General features: G+C 41.7%; 1 protein-coding gene across 2 annotated transcripts in view; it reads left to right on the top strand.

Annotated features, from left to right (window-relative positions):
- The window catches only part of dnajc1 (DnaJ (Hsp40) homolog, subfamily C, member 1), a 248,945-nt gene that overhangs the window by 122,681 nt on the left and 106,477 nt on the right, over positions 1–19,787 (top strand). For both annotated transcript variants that reach the window (XM_072575955.1, XM_072575954.1), the window contains exon 6: positions 3,407–3,500. In XM_072575955.1, the coding sequence (XP_072432056.1) occupies positions 3,407–3,500 (94 nt within the window). The remainder of the gene's footprint in view (positions 1–3,406; positions 3,501–19,787) is intronic.

The following is a 19,787-nucleotide window of genomic DNA, read 5'->3' as shown; positions in this document are numbered from 1 at the left end:
CATATGACAGCTCAGCTTTGATGCTGACTTCAATCCACATCCATATACAAGGACTTCAAAAGAGGAAACTGCAGACAATTCACACTGATTTACCCCTCATGAACCTGAGTGTCATCTTTGTTTTTTTTCTTTTGTGAGGTGTAAGCATTACTGGCAAAGCATATTTATTGCCCATTCCCTAATTGTTAATTGCCCTGGAAGGTGAAGAGCCACTTTCTATGGTTCATCTGGTACATGTATACTTGCAATACTGATAGAAAAGGAGTTCCAAGATTTTGACCAAGTGACAGTGAAGGAGTAGCAATATAGTTCTAAATCAGGATTGTGTGAGACTTAAAGGGGACCCTGCAGATCGTGTTGCTAACATGTGTCACCTTCCCTTGACCTAGTCGGTAGAGATCAAGAGTTTGGAAGGTGCTGTTGAAGGCAATATTGAAAGTTTCTGCAGGTGAATCACCTATATGGTATACAGAAGAACCTCAATTATGCGAAAATCAGATTATCCGAAGGAGATCTCGAGGTCCCGATAGAAACATTACATCAAAGACGTGTTTCCAGCAGTGATTGCTTTTGTTTACAGTGATTAAACAGGCATCGTCTCCAAATGACTGACCTCCCGCCTGATCTCTCTCCCCACACTTTCCCTAGAGTTCTAAACCCCCCTTCCTCTGATAATCTCTCCAACATTGTCCTGTACAGGCAGAGGTGGAACCTGTCAAAAGGTTGCAGTAAAAAGTGCGTGCGCGTGTATTTGGTATTTGGAGACTTGCCCCACAAAGGCAGCTGTAGTAGTCTTGTTATTGGTGTACAGTCAGACTGCCTCAGAGAGGGGGCAGAGGGGTGGACGGGGTCCAGGTGAGGGGGGGAGAAATGTTGAACGGGCTTGGGGGAACGGTGTTGGGCGGGGGCAGGGCCACGTGTGTGGTGTGCTGCTTCAGTCTCCTGAAGAGGGAGCAGACTTTAGAAACTCCGCGCCCCAGAGGAAAGGCATTCAATTGATTAACCGAATGATCGATTATCCAAATGAAATAGTGTCCGCCCATCTCGCTCGGATAATCGAGGTTCCCCTGTATACTGCTGCCACCATACATTGGTGTTGAAGGGAGTGAATGTTGAAGGAGGTGTATGGCATTCCATTCCAGCAGGCTATTTGCTCCTGGATTGTGTCCGGTTTCTTGGATGTTGTTGGAGCTCTACTTGTCAAGACAAGTATTCCATCACAGGCCTAACTTGTCCTTACACCTTGCTCCCTGGTGCCATCTGCAAGTTATTTACCACATAATTCATGGCATCTGACTATAGCCTCTGACTATTTATCCTATCCATGCCCTTTATGTTTTTAGAAACCTCTATAAGGTCATCCCTCAGCTTCTGATGCTCCAGGGTAAATAGCCCCAGCCTCTTCAGCCTCTCCCTTTAGCTCAAACCATCCCACCCTGGCCACATTCTTGTAAATCTTTTCATAACCCTTTCAAGTTTCACAGCATTGTTTCAGTAGTGGGGAAACCAGAATTGAATGCAGTATTCCAAAAGTGGCCTCATCAATGTCCTGTACGCTCAACATGACCTCATAACTCCTATATTCGATGCACTGACCAATACGGCAAGCGCACCAAACACTTTCTTCACTACCTTGGGACTCCACTTTCAAGGAACTATGAAGCCGCTCACCAAGGTGTCTTTGTTCAGCAACACTCCCCAGCACTTTACCATTAAGTGTATAAGTCTTTGGACAATCTGACAACATTGGACTTTCGGTCCTGATCCGTTCTTGTCATCTTCTTGAGATGTATGACTCATTGAATAAAAGTCATTGAGATGTACAGCATGGAAACAGACCCTTTGGTCTAACCTGTCCCTGCTGACCAGATATCCCAACCCAATCTAGTCCCACCTGCCAGCACCTGGCCCAAATCCCTCCAAATCCTTCCTATTCATATATCCATCCAAATGCTTCTTAAATGTTGCAATTGTAGCAGCCTCCACTACATCCTCTGGCAGCTCATTCCATACCCGTACCACCTTCTGTGTGAAAAAGTTGCCCCTTAGGTCTCTTTTATATCTTTCCCCTCTCACCCTAAAGCTATGCCCTCTAGTTCTGGACTCCCCGATCCCAGGGAAAAGATTTTGTCTATTTACCCTATCCATGTCCCTCATAATTTTGTAAACCTTTTATGCGGTCACCCCTTAGCCTCTGACACTCCAGGGAAAACAGCCCCAGCCTGTTTAGCCTCTCCCTGTAGCTCAAATCCTCCAACCCTGGCAACATCCTTGTAAATCTTTTCTGAACCCTTTCAAGTTTCCCAACATCTTTCTGATAGGAAGGAGACCAGAATTGCACTCAATATTCCAACAGTGGCCTAACCAATGTTGTGTACAGCCGTAACATGACCTCCCAACTCCTGTACTCAATACTCTGACCAATAAAAGAAAGCATACCAAACTCCTTTTTCACTATCCTATCTACCTGCGACTTCACTTTCAAGGAGCTGTGAACCTGCACTCCAAGGTCTCTTTGTTTGATAACACACTCCCTAGGACCTTACCATTAAGTATATACGTCCTGCTAAGATTTGCTTTCCCAAAATGCAGCACCTTGCATTTATCTGAGTTAAACTCCATCTGCCACTTCGCTGCCCATTGGCCTATCTGGTCAAGATCATGTTGTAATCTGAGGTAACCCTCTTCACTGTCCATTACACCTCCGATTTTGGTGTCATCTGCAAACTTACTAACTGAACCTTTTATGCTTGCATCCAAATCATTTATGTAAATGAAAAAAAGTAGAGGACCCAGCACCAATCCTTGTGGCACTCTACTGGTCATAGGCCTCCAGTCTGAAAAACAACCCTCCACTACCACCCGTCTTCTACCTTTGAGGCAGTTCTGTATCCAAATGACTAGTTCTCCCTGTATTCCATGAGATCTAACCTTGCTAATCATTCTCCCATGGGGAACCTTGTGTAACGCCTTACTGAAGTCCATATAGATCACATCTACCGCTCTGCCCTCATCAATCCTCTTTGTTACTTCTTCACAAAACTCAACCAAGTTTGTGAGACATGATTTCCCACGCACAAAGCTATGTTGACTATCCCCATCAGTCCTTGCCTTTTCCAAATACATCCTGTCCCTCAGGATTTCCTTCCAGCAACTTGCCCACCACCGACGTCAGGCTCACTGGTCTATAGTTCCCTGGCTTGTCCTTACCACCCTTCTTAAACAGTCTTGCTTTTTGCATCTGATCTATGAGATAAACAGGCAATTTGCAAAACTAACAAGCTAGGAGGTTGACCTCTCTGCTAGAAACAGATGAACATAAGCTTCAGTTGCATTAAAATTTCACTTAAAGGAATTACTTTAAATGGTATAATTTGTATTTTGTTTTATTGTGCCTGTCCTGCAGATCTGTTGTAAAGCCTCAATGGCAAGACCTGTTGCCATGCAAGATAGGACTTTGGTTTTATTTCTTTCTGAAGTCATTACCACAGTGCTGCCAGGTAAGATGAGAAGAAATCTTAAACGTTAATTATTTTTAATGTTAATTTGATTGACGAAGCTTGTTACCTCTCTGTCCTGAAACAACACACTCTAGAGAGTCTGTTTAATACCTGGAGCAATGAAACCCCAACAATGTCTATTAATTATTCTATATGGTGCACGATTGAAAAATGTGCGGGACCCTCCTGTGGCGCACTGGCAGCATCCCTAACCTGAGACTGGGATGCCTGAGTTCATGTATCAATTTGTCCAGAGGTGTGTAACAACATCCTCGAAAAGGTTGAATAGAAAAATAAGTGTCAAACAAATGTGCTGGAAAAGCACAGCAGGTCAGGCAGCATCCGAAGAGCAGGAGAGTTGATGTTTTGGGCATAAGCCCTTCATCAGGAATGTCTGTCCTGCTCCTCAGATGCTGCCTGACCTGCTGTGCTTTTCCACACCCTTTGATTCTGATCTCTAGCATCTGCAGTCCTCAGTTTCTCCGAATAGAAAAGTAAGTTGAATGATATGCACTAGGTTTTTTAAAACATTCATTCCTGGGCTGTGTGCTTTGATGACAAGTATTTATTGTCCCTTCCTGATCCTCTTTTTAGAGAGGTATTAAATTGCCTTCTTGAATTGCTCCAATCTGAGTCACGTAGAACATAGAACATTACAACGCGGTACATGCCCTTCAGCTGTCAATGTTGCATCGACCTGTGAAACTAATCTGAAGCCCATCTAACATACACTATTCCATTTTCACCCATATGTCTATCCAATGATAATTTAAATGCCCTTAAAGTTGGCGAGTTCACTACTGTTGTGGACAGGCCATTCACGCCCCAAATACTGAGTAAAGAAACCACCTCTGACACCTGTCCTATATCTATCACCCCTTAATTTAAAGCTCTGTCCCCTCATGCTAGCCATCACCATCCGAGGAAAAAGGCTCTCACTGTCCACCCTATCTAAGTCTCTGATTATCTTATGTCCCAATTAAGTAACTTCTCAATCTTCCTCTATCTGACAAAAACAGCCTCAAGTCCCTCGGCCTTTCCTCATAAGACCTTCCTTCCATACCAGGCAATGTCCTAGTAAATCTCACCTGAACCCTATCCAAAGCTGCCATATCCTTCCTATAATGCGGTGACCAGAAATGTGCACAGTACTCGCGCAAGTGCAGCTACACCAGAGTACAGCTGCAGCATGACCTAATTGCTCTGAAGCTCGATCCCTCTACTAATAAGAGCTAACACATTGTATGCCTCCTTAACAACCCTATCAACCTGGGTGGCAACTTTCAGGGATCTATGTACATGGACACCGAGATCTTTCTGTTCATTTTCACTACCAAGCATCTTACAATTAGCCCAGTAGTTTTTATTCTTGTTGCTCCTTCCGAAATGAATCACCTCACACTTTTCCACATTACACTCCATTTTTCACCTCTCAGCCCAGCTCTGCAGGTTAACTATGTCCCTCTGTAACCCACAACATCCTTCGGCACTATCCACAACTCTACTGACCTCAGTGTCATCTGCAAATTTACTAATCCATCTTTCTGTGCCCTCATCCAGGTCATTTATGAAAATGGCAAACAGCAGTGGCCCCAAAACAGATCCTTGCGGTACATGACTAGTAACTGAACTCCAGGATGAACATTTCCTATCAACCATTACCCTCCGTCTTCTTTCAGCTAGCTAATTTCTGATTCAAACTGCTAAATCACCCTCCATCCCATGCCTTGGTATGTTGTGCAATAGTCTACCGTGTGGAACCTTATCGAGCGCCTTACTGAAATCCATGTACACCACATCAACTGCTTTGCTCTCATCTACCTATTTGGTCACCCTCTCAAAGAACTCATTAAGGTTTGTGAAGCACGACCTACATCTCTCAAAAGCGCGTTGACTATTCCTAATTAACTTATTCATTTCTAGATGATTGTAAATCCTATCTTTTATAACCTTTTCCAACACTTTACCCGCAACCGAAGTAAGGCTCACCAGTCTAGAATTTACCAGGGTTGTCTCTTCTCCCCTTCTTGAACAAGGGGACAACATTGTCTATCCTCCAGACTTTGGGTACTATTCCTGTAGACAATGACGACATAAAGATCAAAGCCAGCGTCTCTGCAATCTCCTCCCTGACTTTCCAGAGAATCCTAGGCTAAATCCCGTCCCACCCAGGGGATTTATCTATTTTCATACTTTCCAGAATTGCTAACACCACCTCCTTGTGAACCTTAATCCCATCTATTCTAGTAGCCTGTATCTCTGTATTCTCCTTGACAACATTGTCTTTTTCCAGTGTGAATACTGACGAAAAATATTGATATAGCTCTTACCCTGTCTCCTCTAACTGCATGCACAACTTCCCATTACTATCCTTAATTGGTCCTAATCTTTTTCTCATCATTCTTTTATTCCTGATATACCTATCGAAAGCCTTAGGGTTTTCCTTAATCCTATGTGCCAATGACTTCTCATACCCCCTCCTGGCTCTTCTTAGCTCTCTGTTTAGGTCTTTACTGGCTAACTTGTAACTCTCAAGCGCCCTAACTCAGCCCTCCCGTGTCATCCTTACATAAGTCTTCTTTTTCCTCTTGACAAAAGTTTAACTTCTTAAGTAAACCATGGCCCCCTCGCTTGACAACTTCCTCCCTACCTGACAGGTACATACTTATTAAGGATACTCAGTAGCTGTTCCTTGAATAAGTTCCACACTTCAATTGTGCCCATCCCTTGCAATGTCCTTCCCCATCCTATGCATACTAAATCTTGCCTAATCACATCATCGTTGCCTTTCCTTCAGCTATAACTCTTGCCCTGTGGTATATACCTATCCCTTTCCATTGTTTAAGTAAACATAACCGGATTGTGGTCACGATTACCAAAGTGTTCACCTTCCTCCAAATCTAATACTGGCTGGGTTCATTACCCAGCCTCTTTTTGGCCTGTCTACATACTGTGTAAGGAAACCCTGCTGCACACCTTGGACAAAAACTGACCCATCTAAAGTATTTAAACTATCGTATTTCCAGTCAATATTTGGAAAGTTAAAGTCACCCATAACAACTACCCGGTCACTCTCACTCCTATTAAGATTCATTTATGCTATTCTTTCATCTACATCTCTGGAACTATTCGGATGCCTATAGAAAACTCCCAACAGGGTGACCTTTCTGATTCTAACCTCAATCCATACTGCCTCAGTAGACGAGTGCTCAAATGTCCTTTCTGCCACTGTAATACTGTCCTTGATTAACAATGCCACACCTCCTCCTCTTTTACTATCTTCTCTATTCTTACTGTTGGTTAGATAGACATCCACAATGATGTTAGGAATGGAATCCTATAATTGTGACCCAGAGATAGTTAAGCACTAATATAGTTTCAACTGAGGGAGGTGAGAGATTTGAAGTCCAGAGGAGTTGTGGGGGATTAGAATCTTGCAGGTAGTGATGGATCTGCTGCCCTATGCCTTTCTAGCTCAAAGATAGATGTTCCTGATTTGGAAGGTATTGTTCTAAGGAGCCTTGGTGAATAGCTGCAATACATCTTGTAGATGGTATACACTGATCCCAGTGTGCATTGGTGATAGAGAAAGTGAATGTTTAAAATGATGGATGGGGTTCCATTTAAGTGAGCTGCTTTGTCCTGGTCAATTTCTAAAGTGTTGCTGGAGCTGTAGTCATTCTCGCACTTGTACCTTGTATATGATGTGCAGGGTACGGAGAATTGGGAGATGTGTTATCACAGAATTCCCAGTCTCTCACCTGCATTTAAGCATGCTATTTATATGGCTAATCCAGTTCAGTTTCTGGTGATGATGGGGGAGTCAGTGATTGTTCAAGGAGAAATGTTTAGATTCTCTGTGGATGGAAATAGTCATTGCTTGACAATTGTACTTTGTGAATGTTATTTGCCATTTAAGTATAAATGTCCAGTTCTTGTTGCACTTGGATAGAATTCCTCAGATTATGAAGCAGTCTGTTAGTGGTACATATGACTGACACCTTGGGTGTACACAACCTGATGTCAGTTCCTTTGGTGTGTTGTGATTTTCAGTAATAAACATGAAGCAGGGTATTTTTGGGCATTATTTCAATGGCAATAAAAGATAAACATTGTTTTTCTTTTACACAATGGCTAAGTAAAGACATTCCAGAATTATAAATGCACCAAAACCATCAATGCTTGAAATACACTGGAACGGCAGGCAGTTATGCACCTGAAACTGCCCTGGAAAACCTGCTCATGGAAGTGAACAATCTGAAAAGTTGCTCCCAAAAATGGAATGGAAGGGAATGGTGAGAAGCTGCTCTGCCAATAATCAACTGATTCTCTTCTGCATTTGTTTCTGATTTGGTTCACTGTGAACCAATATGCCCATTAAATCCAGAAGAAAGGTCTGAGCTTGGGCTGCAAAATACATAAGCACTAAGGGCAGGACTAGTCTTTCAAATCACTAGTACAGATTGTAAATAGTTTGGGTTTGAAGAATGAAACGTGTACCACCCCGATAGTTATGTTCTACCAACCAGAAAAAGACGCCTTGATTCTGACTCTACTTTCTGTTGGTTGGCCCATCCTTTAGTAAAGCTGATAAATTATGCTGAATCCCATGTGATCATACTTTGTTTATTAATGCTTTGTGCAGCACCTCACCAAATGCCCCTGGTAGTCCGGATATGTGACAAGTACAGGACCCCCGTTATCCATTTTGTTTGTTAGTAGAGAATGATGATAAAGATCTGGAAAGAAAATATCAATTTTCAACTTCTGACAAAGGAATACTTAGTCATAGAGTCATAGAGATGTACAGCATGGAAACAGACCCTTCGGTCCAACCCGTCCATGCCGACCAGATATCCCAATCCAATCTAGTCCCACCTGCCAGCACCCAGTCCATATCCCTCCAAACCTTCCTATTCATATACCCATCCAAATGCCTCTTAAATATTGCAATTGAACCAGCCTCCACCACTTTATATGGCAGCTTATTCCATACATGTAGCACCCTCTGTGAAATGTTGCCCCCTTAGGTCTCTTTTATATCTTTCCCCTCTCACCCTAAAGCTATGCCCTCTAGTTCTGGACTCCCCGACCCTAGGGAAAAGACTTTGCCTGTTTACCCTATCCATGCCCCTCATAATTTTGTAAACCTCTATACGGTCACTCCTCAGCCTCCGACGCTCCAGGGAAAACAGCCCCAGCCTGTTCAGCCTCTCCCTATAGCTTAAATCCTCCAACCCTGGCAACATCCTTGTAAATCTTTTCTGAACCCTTTCAAGTTTCCCAACATCTTTCCGATAGGAAGGAGACCAGAATTGCACGCAATATACCAACAGTGGCCTAACCAATGTCGTGTACAGCTGCAACATTACCTCCCAACTCCTGTACTCAATACTCTGACCAATAAAAGCAAGCATACCAAATGCCTTCTTTACTATCCTATCTACTTGCAACTCCATTTTCAAGGAGCTATGACCCTGTACTCCAAGGTCTCTTTGTTTAGCAATACTCCCTAGGACCTTACCATTAAGTGTATAAATCCTGCTAAGATTTGCTTTCCCAAAATGCAGCACCTTGTATTTATCTGAATTAAACTCCATCTGCCACTTCTCTGCCCATTGGCCAGCTGACAATGGCCTACAATTTTGGTGTCATCTGCAAACTTACTAACTGTGTACCTGTTACGCTCGCATCAAAATCATTTATGTAAATGACAAAAATTAGTGGGCCCAGCACCGATCCTTGTGGCAGTCCACTGGTCACAGGCCTCCAGTCTGAAAAACAACCCTCTACCACCACCCTATGTCTTCTACCTTTGAGCCAGTTCTGTATCCAAATGGCTAGTTTTCCCTGTACTTAGTGAGATCTAACCTTGCTAATCAGTCTCCCATGGGGAACCTTGTCAAATGCCTTACTGAAGTCCATATAGATCACATCTACCACTCTGCCCTCGTCAGTCCTCTTTTGTTACTTCTTCAAAAAACTCAATCAAGTTTGTGAGACATGAATTCCCACGCACAAAGCCATGTTGACTATCGCTACTCAGTCCCTGCCTTTCCAAATACATGTACATCCTGTCCCTCAGGATTCTCCCCAACAACTTGCCCACCACCAATGTCAGGCTCACTGGTCTATATTCCCTGGCTGTCTTTACCACCCTTCTTAAAGAGTGGCACCACGTTAGCCAACCTCCAGTCTTCTGGCACCTGACCTGTGACTATCGAGACACAAATATTTCAGTAAGAGGCCCAGCAATCACTTCTCTAGCTTCTCACAGAGTTCTAGGGTACACTTTTGTGTGTTTCAAGACATCCATCACTTGCTCCTCTGTAATGTGGACATTTTGCAAGATGTCACCATCTATTTCCCTAAAGTCTATATCTTCCATATCCTTTTCCACAGTAAATACTGATGCAAAATACTCGTTTAGTATCTCCTCCATTTTCTGTGGCTCCACACAAAGGCTGCCTTGCTGATCTTTGAGGGGCCCTATTCTCTCCCTCGTTACCCTTTTGTCCTTAATGTATTTGTAAAAACCCTTTGGATTCTCCTTAATTGTATTTGCCAAAGTTATCTCATGTCCCCTTTTTGCCCTCCTGATTTCCCTCTTAAGTATACTCCTACTGCCTTCATACTCTTCTAAGGATTCACTCGATCTGTCTATACCTTTACATATGCTTCTTTCTTTTCCTTAACCAAGCCCTCAATTTCTTTAGTCATCCAGCATTCTCTATACCTACCAGCCTTTCCTTTCACCCTAACAGGAATATACTTTCTCTGGATTCTTGTTACCTCCTTTCTGAAGGCTTCCCATTTTCCCGCCATCCCTTTATGGGCGAACATCTGCCTCCAGTCAGCTTTTGAAAGTTCTTGCCTAACACTGTCAAAATTGACCTTTCTCCAGTTTAGAACTTCAACTTTTAGATCTTGTCTATCCTTTTCTATCTCTATTTTAAATGCAATAGAATTATGGTCGCTGGCCCCAAAGTGCTCCCCCACTGACACTTCAGTCACCTGCCTTGCCTTATTTCCTAAGAATAGGTCAAGTTTTGCACCTTCTCTAGTAGGTACATCCACATACTGAATCAGAAAATTTTCTTGTACATACTTAACAAATTCCTATCCATCTAAATCCTAAACACTATGGCAGTCCCAGTCTATGTTTGGAAAGTTAAAATCCCCTACCATAATCCCCCTATTATTCTTACAGATAGCTAAGATCTCCTTACAAGTTTGTTTCTCAATTTCCTTCCTCCTTAGGAGCTGCATAATACAATCCTAATAAGGTGATCAACCCTTTCCTATTTCTCAGTTTCACCCAAATAACTTCCCTGGATGTATTTCCAGCAGTATCCTCCCTCAGCACAGCTGTAATACTATCCCTTATCAAAAAACACCACCCCCCTCCTCTATTGCCTCCCTTTCTATCCTTCTGGTAACATTTGTATCCTGGAACATTCAGCTGCCAGTCCTGCTCATCCCTGAGCAACATTTGTGTAATTGCTATGATATCCCAGTCCCATGTTCCTGACCATGCCCTGAGTTCATCTGCCTCCCCTCCCTGTTAGGCCCCTTGCATTGAAATAAATGCAGTTTAATTTATTAGTCCTACCTTGTCCTTGTCTGCCCTGACTGTTTGACACGCTTCTGTTCTCAACTGTACCAGTCTCACATTGACCTCTTTCCTCACTATCTCCCTGGGTACCCACCTCCCAAACCGTACTAGCTTAAATCCTCTCGAGCAGCTCTCGCAAATTTCCCAACCAGTATATTAGTCCCCTTCCACTTTAGGTGTAATCCGTCTTTCTTGTACAGGTCACTTCTCCCCCAAAAGAGATTCCAATGATCCAAAAATGTGAATCCTTCTCCCATACACCAGTTCCTCAGCCATGCATTCATCTGCTCTATCCTCCTATCCCTGCCCTCCCTAGCTCGTAGCACTGGGAGTAATCCAGATATTATTACTCTCGAGGATCTCCTTTTTAAATTCCTGCCTAACTCTCTGTAATCTCTCTTCAGAATCTCAACCTTTTCCCTTCCTATGTTGTTGGTTCCAATGTGGACAATGACCTCTTGCTGGCCCATCTCCCACATGAGAACATTCTGCACCCTCTGAGACATCCTTGCTCCTGACACCAGGGAAGCAACAAACCATTCTGATTTTTCGCTGCTGGCCACAGAAACGTCTGTCTGTACCTCGGACTAGAGAATCCTCTAACACAATTGATCTCTTGGAACCGGATGTTCCCCTCGTTGCATTAGAGCCAGTCTCAATACCAGAAACTTATGGGTACGTAGCACGAACAGCCGAGAATCTATCTTCCCCCTACGTTTTCCAAAACAGCATACTTGTTTGAAATGGGTCTAGCCACAGAAGACTCCTGCATTATCTGCCTACCTCTCTTACCCTTGCTGGAGTTAACCCATCTATGTGACTGTATCCCCGCCTTCCTATAACTGCCGTCCATCACATACTGTTGCTGTTGCAAATTCCTCATTGCTTCTGACTGTCTCTCCAACCGATCCATTTGATCTCATAAGATTCGCAACCAACAGCATTGATGGCTGATATAATCCGCAGGAACTCTTAAACTCTCTTTAAACTCCCACATCTGACAAGAAGCACATATCACTCTCGTAAAGGCCAGTTTTGCTCCTTCACAATCTGCAGACCCAGAAAATAACACCGTCTTATTCCTTAACAAAACACTGCCCCAGGTTAAATTAATAGTTATGGGTTATATATATTAAGTTTAATCAAGCGACATATCTCTAACAACATATAATCAAGAAAGAACCCACTCTACTCACTACTGCAGATTTTCTGTACACCACTTAAAACAACAATTCACTTATCTGATTCTGTGCTGTAAACTTCACCCAACTTTTCCTCCAAGATCAGTTGTGAATTTCACTGTGTGTTAATTTTCCAAGATGCACTCTGATGTCCAGTGATACATGAATTCAAACAACAAAGGCAGTAACTGTGCAGGTTCGCTGTGATGTCAGTTTCTTTCTCGCTCTCGCTCCCACTCTCGCACTGACCTCACCATGTGCTTCCTTTGTCTGTTCTTCTCCCTTTTAAAACTACTGTGTTTTGACTTTTTTCCCCAAAGTTCCAAAACAATGCAACAGCATATAGAACAGTAAATGCTGCTCCTGTAATTCGAGGAAATCGCCTCCAGCACCTAAAATACCTCAAAAACAGAGCATCTGTTACAGCCAGAAATTTTTCCCAGCCTCCATCTTGGATTACCCAAACTGGGAGCAAGAAAACTGAGATAAAGGAGTCCCCGTTAATTTGGAGTTTCTGTATTAAATCTGTCAGTTTGGTAACCGCTGTGAGGGAATTGAATGGATGTGATTGTAAGGAACACTGACCATTGTGTAATGTTGATCAGTTATATTTCATAAAGATTTACATGTGCTAGTGGATAAATAGCATCCTGCCTACTATAAGTTAGTTGAGGTGTGGTAACTGTGTTAGAAACAAACATATCATGAATTTCATCAGTCCATGGACAATGTGTTTTGATCGTTGGCTTTTGTGTTTAGAAGAGTGTTGTTCGTTTTGTTTTACAAAAATATATTTGTTGCTAATTTAAGTCTGTTGTATTCTGCTCAATTACATATTGTCTAGGAATATGTTTTCCTTTTGCTTTGAGATGTCAAGTTTAATGGCATGATGTTAAATATTGAGAATACTGATGAATTCTTCTACTTCTGTTTCTCTGAGAATGTAAATCTCCTCCTCCTCCTCCTCCTCCCCCCACCCCTACTGTCAACATGAATCCGAAGTTATGGCTCATAAGAGAAGGCATCACCCAATGGAGTTGGTGAAATTGAAAAGTAGCCTTCAAGAAATTTCAAGAAAGGCCTTTTCAAAAAATGATTACTTATATTTTGAGCTGAGCAAGACAATACTAACACACTTGTAAAGATGGTTTCTAGGGAACAAACTGGATTATATATTAATATATAAAAAAATTCTGATTGAGACCTCTTATGTGTAACAAGGTGCAGGTGTGGATTAATTCTTCTCATTCCTCTTTGAGAAGATTGCAAGTTGCAAGAAGTTCAGTTAAGGCCATGGTTAAATTTCTGCAGAGACGAATTGTTACAAGCGTAAACAAATTAATCCTGCTCACATAGCCCAACATAACTGTTTGTTAAGCAACGTTCACTGTTCTTTTTACTGAAAGAATTGTCTCTCTTGTCCTTTTGGTTTCCACTAGTACATGAGGGAAGGCTGGGGAATATGTTTTGGACCCGACCAGGTGATGGGCAGGGATTGGTTCTCCTCTTTTTGACCCACTCTTGGTTGATATAAACAAATATTTTCATTTTTTTTTAGCATTCAGCTATCACAATTCAATTTAAAATGTAGTTCAGTTAAAAATGAAGATGTCAATTAGCAAAAACTTTTAAATGGAAAAGAAAAGGGAAGAGCTCTTGTGATGCAGTGATAGCATTTCTATTTCTGAGTAAGGAGACCTGGGTTCAAGACCACCTGTGCCAGAGGTATGACCAGGTTGATTTTAAAAAATGAGAAATTTCATTCCCTACTATTCCCAAAGAATAATACAAAGTACATAGTTAGCTGTTCTTTTTGCTCCTGTGATGATGTAATAGTTTTAAGAGGTATGTTTTGTCCTTTTTCTTTTAATGAAGAGAGGTTAAGATAGCTACCAAGTGGACTGTTCCAAGCCAATAAAGTAAACAGTTTGGGTTTTTTTAAAGTTGGAACAGAAGCAGTTTGAATGGGTGGAGTCAAACCCCTACTAGTTTAACTTTCAACAGTTACTGGGGTCTTGAAGTTGGATGTGGAAACTGTTATTCCTCTCTCTGTTACAGTTAAAAGCTTGGGGTCTCTTCCTGCTATGAGAATTGCATGTGAGACAATCTATTTTATTGAATTTCCCTTTGCCAAGGGTGTGTATGTGGAATACTACTATATTGGAACAGTTGTTGTTTAGTAGTTAAATGATCTATTATTCTGTTAAATTTTGCAATAGAGTTGTTATTCCATTCTACTTGCTTTCTTTTGTATTTTAACTATAGAATAAGAATCATGTGTTTTGCTTAAAACTTGGAAGTCTGACCAATTGAAAGGCCTTACACTTGTCTTTCAAAAATAAGAAAATATTGGGGTCCAGGCTATCATCATCTTGGAATGTCCAATCGAGGGCAACCCACCACTGATCATTTACATTTGAAGAAATTTCAACAAACATTCTCAGACTTGAGTCAATGCTTTGTGCAAATCTCATAAAAGTCACATGACCCTTAGTGACCATCTTAAGTAAAGAAAACTTGTCCAGATGCTATGCTATTCTTTTTAAAGCTTACATTCATGGGCATCTGAGTAAGTATGACAGTTGAACATTGTGTAGTCATCTGTGAAAATCCCCACTTCTGACTTTATGGTGGAGGGAAACACTCTGATGAAGCAGCTGAATACTATTGAGCCTCAAGCAATGCTCCTGAGGAACCCCTGAAGTATGTTCTGGGTCAAAGATGATTGCTTGCAGCAGCTACTATCATCTTCCTTTGCGCTTCGTATGACTCTCGTCAGTGGAGAAGTTTTACTCGAATTCCCTTAGACTTCAATTTTATTTTGTCCTTTGATACAGCACTGTCATTAAATACTCAATCAAAGCCCATATTCCTGAGGAAGGGCTTATGTCCGAAATGTTGACTCTTCTACTCCTCGGATGCTGCCTGACTTGCTGTGCTTTTCCAGTGTCACATTTTTAGACTGTCATCAAATATGCCTCATTGTTAAGGGTAGTCACCCTCCGCTCACCTGAGGAGAGAATCATGGACACAAAGGAAATAAGAGACACAAGTAAGAATATTTTGGATTGCATACATATTACTGTTCTCAGCCTTAAAGTGCATTAAGCTAGATAAATCTCTTGGGCCTGATCAAGTTCATCCTCCGATGTTGTGCGAGGCAAGGGAAGAAATTACAGAAGCCCTTGCAGAGATTTTTGCTTCGTATTTGGCCGCTGGTGAAGTTCTGGAAGACTGGAGGGTGGCTAATGTTGTTCCATTGTTTAAGAAAGGTAGCAAACACAAGCCAGGGAACTACAGGTCAGTGAGGTAAAAACAATGACTGCAGATGCTGGAAACCAGATTCTGGATTAGTGGTGCTGGAAGAGCACAGCAGTTCAGGCAGCATCCAAGGAGCTTCGAAATCGACGTTTCGGGCAAAAGCCCTTCATACAGGTCAGTGCGCCTGGATTCACTGGTAGGCAAGTTGTTGGAGAGGATACTGAGGGACAGGATCAACCAATGTTTGGATGGTCAAGGTCCGAATAGAGATAATCCACATGGATTTGTGAATGGGAAGCCATGGTCTGACAGATCTTTTGGAGCTTTTTGAAGAGGTAACCAAGAGAGTAGATGAGGGTAGGGCAGTGGATGTTGTCTATAAGATCTTTGACAAGATCTCACGGTAGGTAGTCTTGAAGGCTAGGTCTCATGGGATTCAGGGAGAGCTAGCTAATTTGATTCAGAATTGGCTCAATGATAGGAAGCAGAGGGTGATGGTTGAAGTTTGTTTCTCTGACTGGAGGCTGTGACTAGTAGTGTGCCACAAGAGTAAGTGTTGGGTCTTTTGTTATTTACATAAATGATCTGGATTGAATGTACAAGGCATGATTGCTATGTTTGTGGATGATACAAAATTAGGAGGTATCACCAATAGCAAGGAAAGTTATCAAAAATTACAGAAGAATCTTGATCAGATAGGAAAGTGGGCTGAGGCTTGGCAAATGCAATTCAATACAGATAAGTGTTAATGTGCACTTTGGAAAGTCAAACCGTGGTAGGACCTATACAGTAAATGGTAAGGTCCTGAGGGGTATTGTGGAACAGAGGGTCCGAGGAATACAAGTACATAGTTCTTTAAAGTGACATCACAGGTAGATAGGGTGATGAGAATGCTGGCCCTCATTGGTTGAGGCATTGAGTGTAAGAGTTGGGACTTTATGTTACAGTTGTGTAAATCATTGGTGGGGCGCATGTGGAATATAGTGTTCAGTTTTGGTCACCCTTGTTAAACTGGAAAGAGTGCAAAGATTAGCCCTAAGCTATAGGGAGAGGTTGGACTTCATTCTCCTACATTCCAAGAAATAAGGGTTGACCTTATTGAGGTGTATAAAATCATGAGGGGCTTGGTTCGGATGAATGCTTAATTTTTTTTTGCCTGGGATTAGAAATTGAAAACTAGAGGGCAAAGGTTTAAAGTGAGAGGGGAAAGCTTTAAGAAGGACCCAAGGAGCAACTACTTCTTGCAGAGAGTGGTGTGTATGTGGAATGGGCTGCTAGAGAAAGTGGTTGAGGCAGGTACAACATAGCAAATTTAAAAAACCTTTGGATCGGTACATGGATGGAAAGGGTTTAGAGGGATGTGGACCAAATGTGGGTATTTGGAACTAGGTAATTAGATACCATGATCAGCATGAACCAGTTTGGGCAGAAGTGCATATTTCTTTGCTGTATTGCTCTATGATGCTAAGTCTGGAAAGAACCCTTTTCAAGCAGGTGGCTTAATGTTGTATGGTAATTGAGGCCTTTAGCAGAGATGGTCAGTCTAACAGACTTGAAGTTGTGTTGAGCAGTTTTTCAGGAGGAAATGAGTTTGGCTGCAGGTTTGAAATCTCCATGACTTATGTCCCACACCAACTTTCTCAAACCCACATGCTTTTGTGCTCCCCCCCCCCCCCCCCCCCCACACCCCCCACACCCCTCGCTTTCCTGCTCCCCCCTGCTCTGTTTCCCACTCCTCCCTTGCACTCTTGACCCCACTGCTGTGTTGCTCCCTCAATCTCTTGCCTTCCTGCCCTCCTCCCTTTCTCGTTTCCCTGCGTTCTCCCCTCTTGCCCTCTATCTTTATTTATTACTCATTCTCTCTAGCCTGCTCTCTCTGATTCTTTGTACCCTTCTTTAAGGGCTTGTGTTTTCAACTTGAACTTCTTGATATTTCATGGTTAAATATTTTTGAATAGCTTGAGTTTTATCATTAATGCATGACATTCTTGAATATGAATTTTACGAGCTTGTAATGTCTGGCATTATCACGTAGGCAAAAGTGAGGACTGCAGATGCTGGAAACCAGCGTTTAGATCAGAGTGGTGCTGGAAAAGCACAGCAGGTTAGGCAGCATCCGAGGAGCAGGAAAATTGGCATTTCGGGCAAAAGCCCTTCATCAGGAATAGAGCTCTTTTCCAGCACCCATCTGATCTAAACTCTGGCATTTCACGCGTCTTGTCTTGTGGTATGATGCTAGATTTTCGTTGGCTTTCAAATGAAGCTTTTGGCACTGTTCCAACATGCAGCTCCTATATCAGGTTGCTGCTAGGTGTGTATGCCTAGTGGATGCATTGAACCTATCATTAAGAAGTTGATTTTTAAAAGGAATTACTTGCTGATGGGTGATTTTGATTAATTGAGCAAGTTGCTACCAGATGCTTCAAACTTGAATGTTGAAATCTACAACAAAATGACCAATGAAAAGTAGCTTGGAGCAACCTCTTTGAAATTTTGGAAAGTATGTCTCTTCAATATCTGCCCTGCTACAGTAGCTACACTTTGACCAAGTGGATGGACGAACAGAAAACAGCTAATAGAAGTCTGCTAACATCACTGTCATCAAAACACTCAACTATTTGACTAAAATGATACTAGTCAGAATAACTGGTGATTAAACTTGCAGTGCTGTCATCTGATTGAATCTTGGAACAACCAAATAATTGAGAGCTGAAGCTTCCTGTCAGAGGTTTAAACTTTGAGGATAAAAAGGGATAGGATTTTCAGTTTTATAAGGACACTTTTGATAGGTGATCTTGTAAAGGTATACAGGATGGTTATACACAAACATTGATTCTGTGTTTTTCTTTCTAGCTAAAGCAAACTAATGAAAGGTACATTCAGGATATTATTCCTCATGCACAATTATTAATACATGTGATCAATACTTCCAGGACAACTCTAGAAATTATTTTAATTGGATGCTCCAATAAGGAAGACCATAGAATCTTTTAAATGGATGAACTAAGATGAGTTTTATGCCTTTCTCATCTGTAATTATACTACTTTTCTTCTGGCTATCCAGGCCTAAAATTAGGTAGGTCTTCAGTACTTCATGTTTTTCTGATAATGATTGTCGTCACCTCATAAAATTCTTTCTTTTGTGTTCTGGGGGGAAGAATCAATTTCTGGGTATTACTTTGAATCCTTTTTAACCTATCTAAGACTTCCATCTTAGGCTATCAGAAATTTACGTGGTTGACTAAGAAACCTACATAAAGCCATTGTCATAATAAACCATCTAGATCACTAATGTTCACGAAGGAAAGAAATCTGTCGCCTTGCATAATTTGGTCCATATTTGACTCCAGACCCACAATGTTACGTTCCAAGAAGGAACAGGAAGCAAAAACATTAAACAAAAGGAGCTTTGTTATGGAGATGTTTACTCTACAGGGTTAGACTCAGCTATTTTCTACTTAAAATGGTAGATGGCATGACCTTGACGTCTTGTGATTGGACTCTTGTGGTGACAGTCCATGTTCTTTCCCCCTTTTTATCAGAGCATTAAAGCCATTTTCATTGTTTATAATCGTCAGTTGATAAGACATTTCAATCTGTGAGATATCAGCGCCCCTCAGGCATCTGTTTATTTTTCTCATTGGTTTTAACCTCTGGTGGTTTAAGTGTTCTCTGACATTAATTGATGATGTCTTTTCCTAAGAAGACTGAATGTCATCTCAGTCCTTGGAAAGTAATCCTTGTTCTTTGAGTTCCCTTTAAAGAATGTTTCATCATCTGAACAAACCATCCTACCAAACCATTTGTGCCTGGGTGATGATAAGGAGCTGATAACATATGTTCAATTCGTTTCTGCTTTAGATAATCTGTAAACTCGCAAATATAAACTGTGGGCCATTTATCACAAACAAATTGTTCAGAACAATCAAACTTGACAAAGGATGTTCTCAATCTTTCAATGGTTTTCACTGAAGATGTCATTTAGTACTTGAGTCAACCACAATAAAAAACATGCATCTTTCAAAATTGCTAATTAGTAATATTGCTAATGGAGGTAGATTTTCCTCAATTTTGGAGTCCAGCCCTGCCAGCAAAAAGTGCGTCTGGTTATCTCCTTCAGTCTGACAATGACAATGATCTTCGTGTAGTGGGTTGAACATGTTTCCTTAACTTGGGTGGAATGATGAACCTCATCTAGTCAGAGAAATTGAGGAACAAATATGTAGAGAG

Source organism: Chiloscyllium punctatum, chromosome 8 (assembly GCF_047496795.1).
Source record: "Chiloscyllium punctatum isolate Juve2018m chromosome 8, sChiPun1.3, whole genome shotgun sequence".
Lineage (NCBI taxonomy): Eukaryota > Metazoa > Chordata > Chondrichthyes > Orectolobiformes > Hemiscylliidae > Chiloscyllium > Chiloscyllium punctatum.
This window is presented reverse-complemented; position numbering and strand designations above follow the sequence as displayed.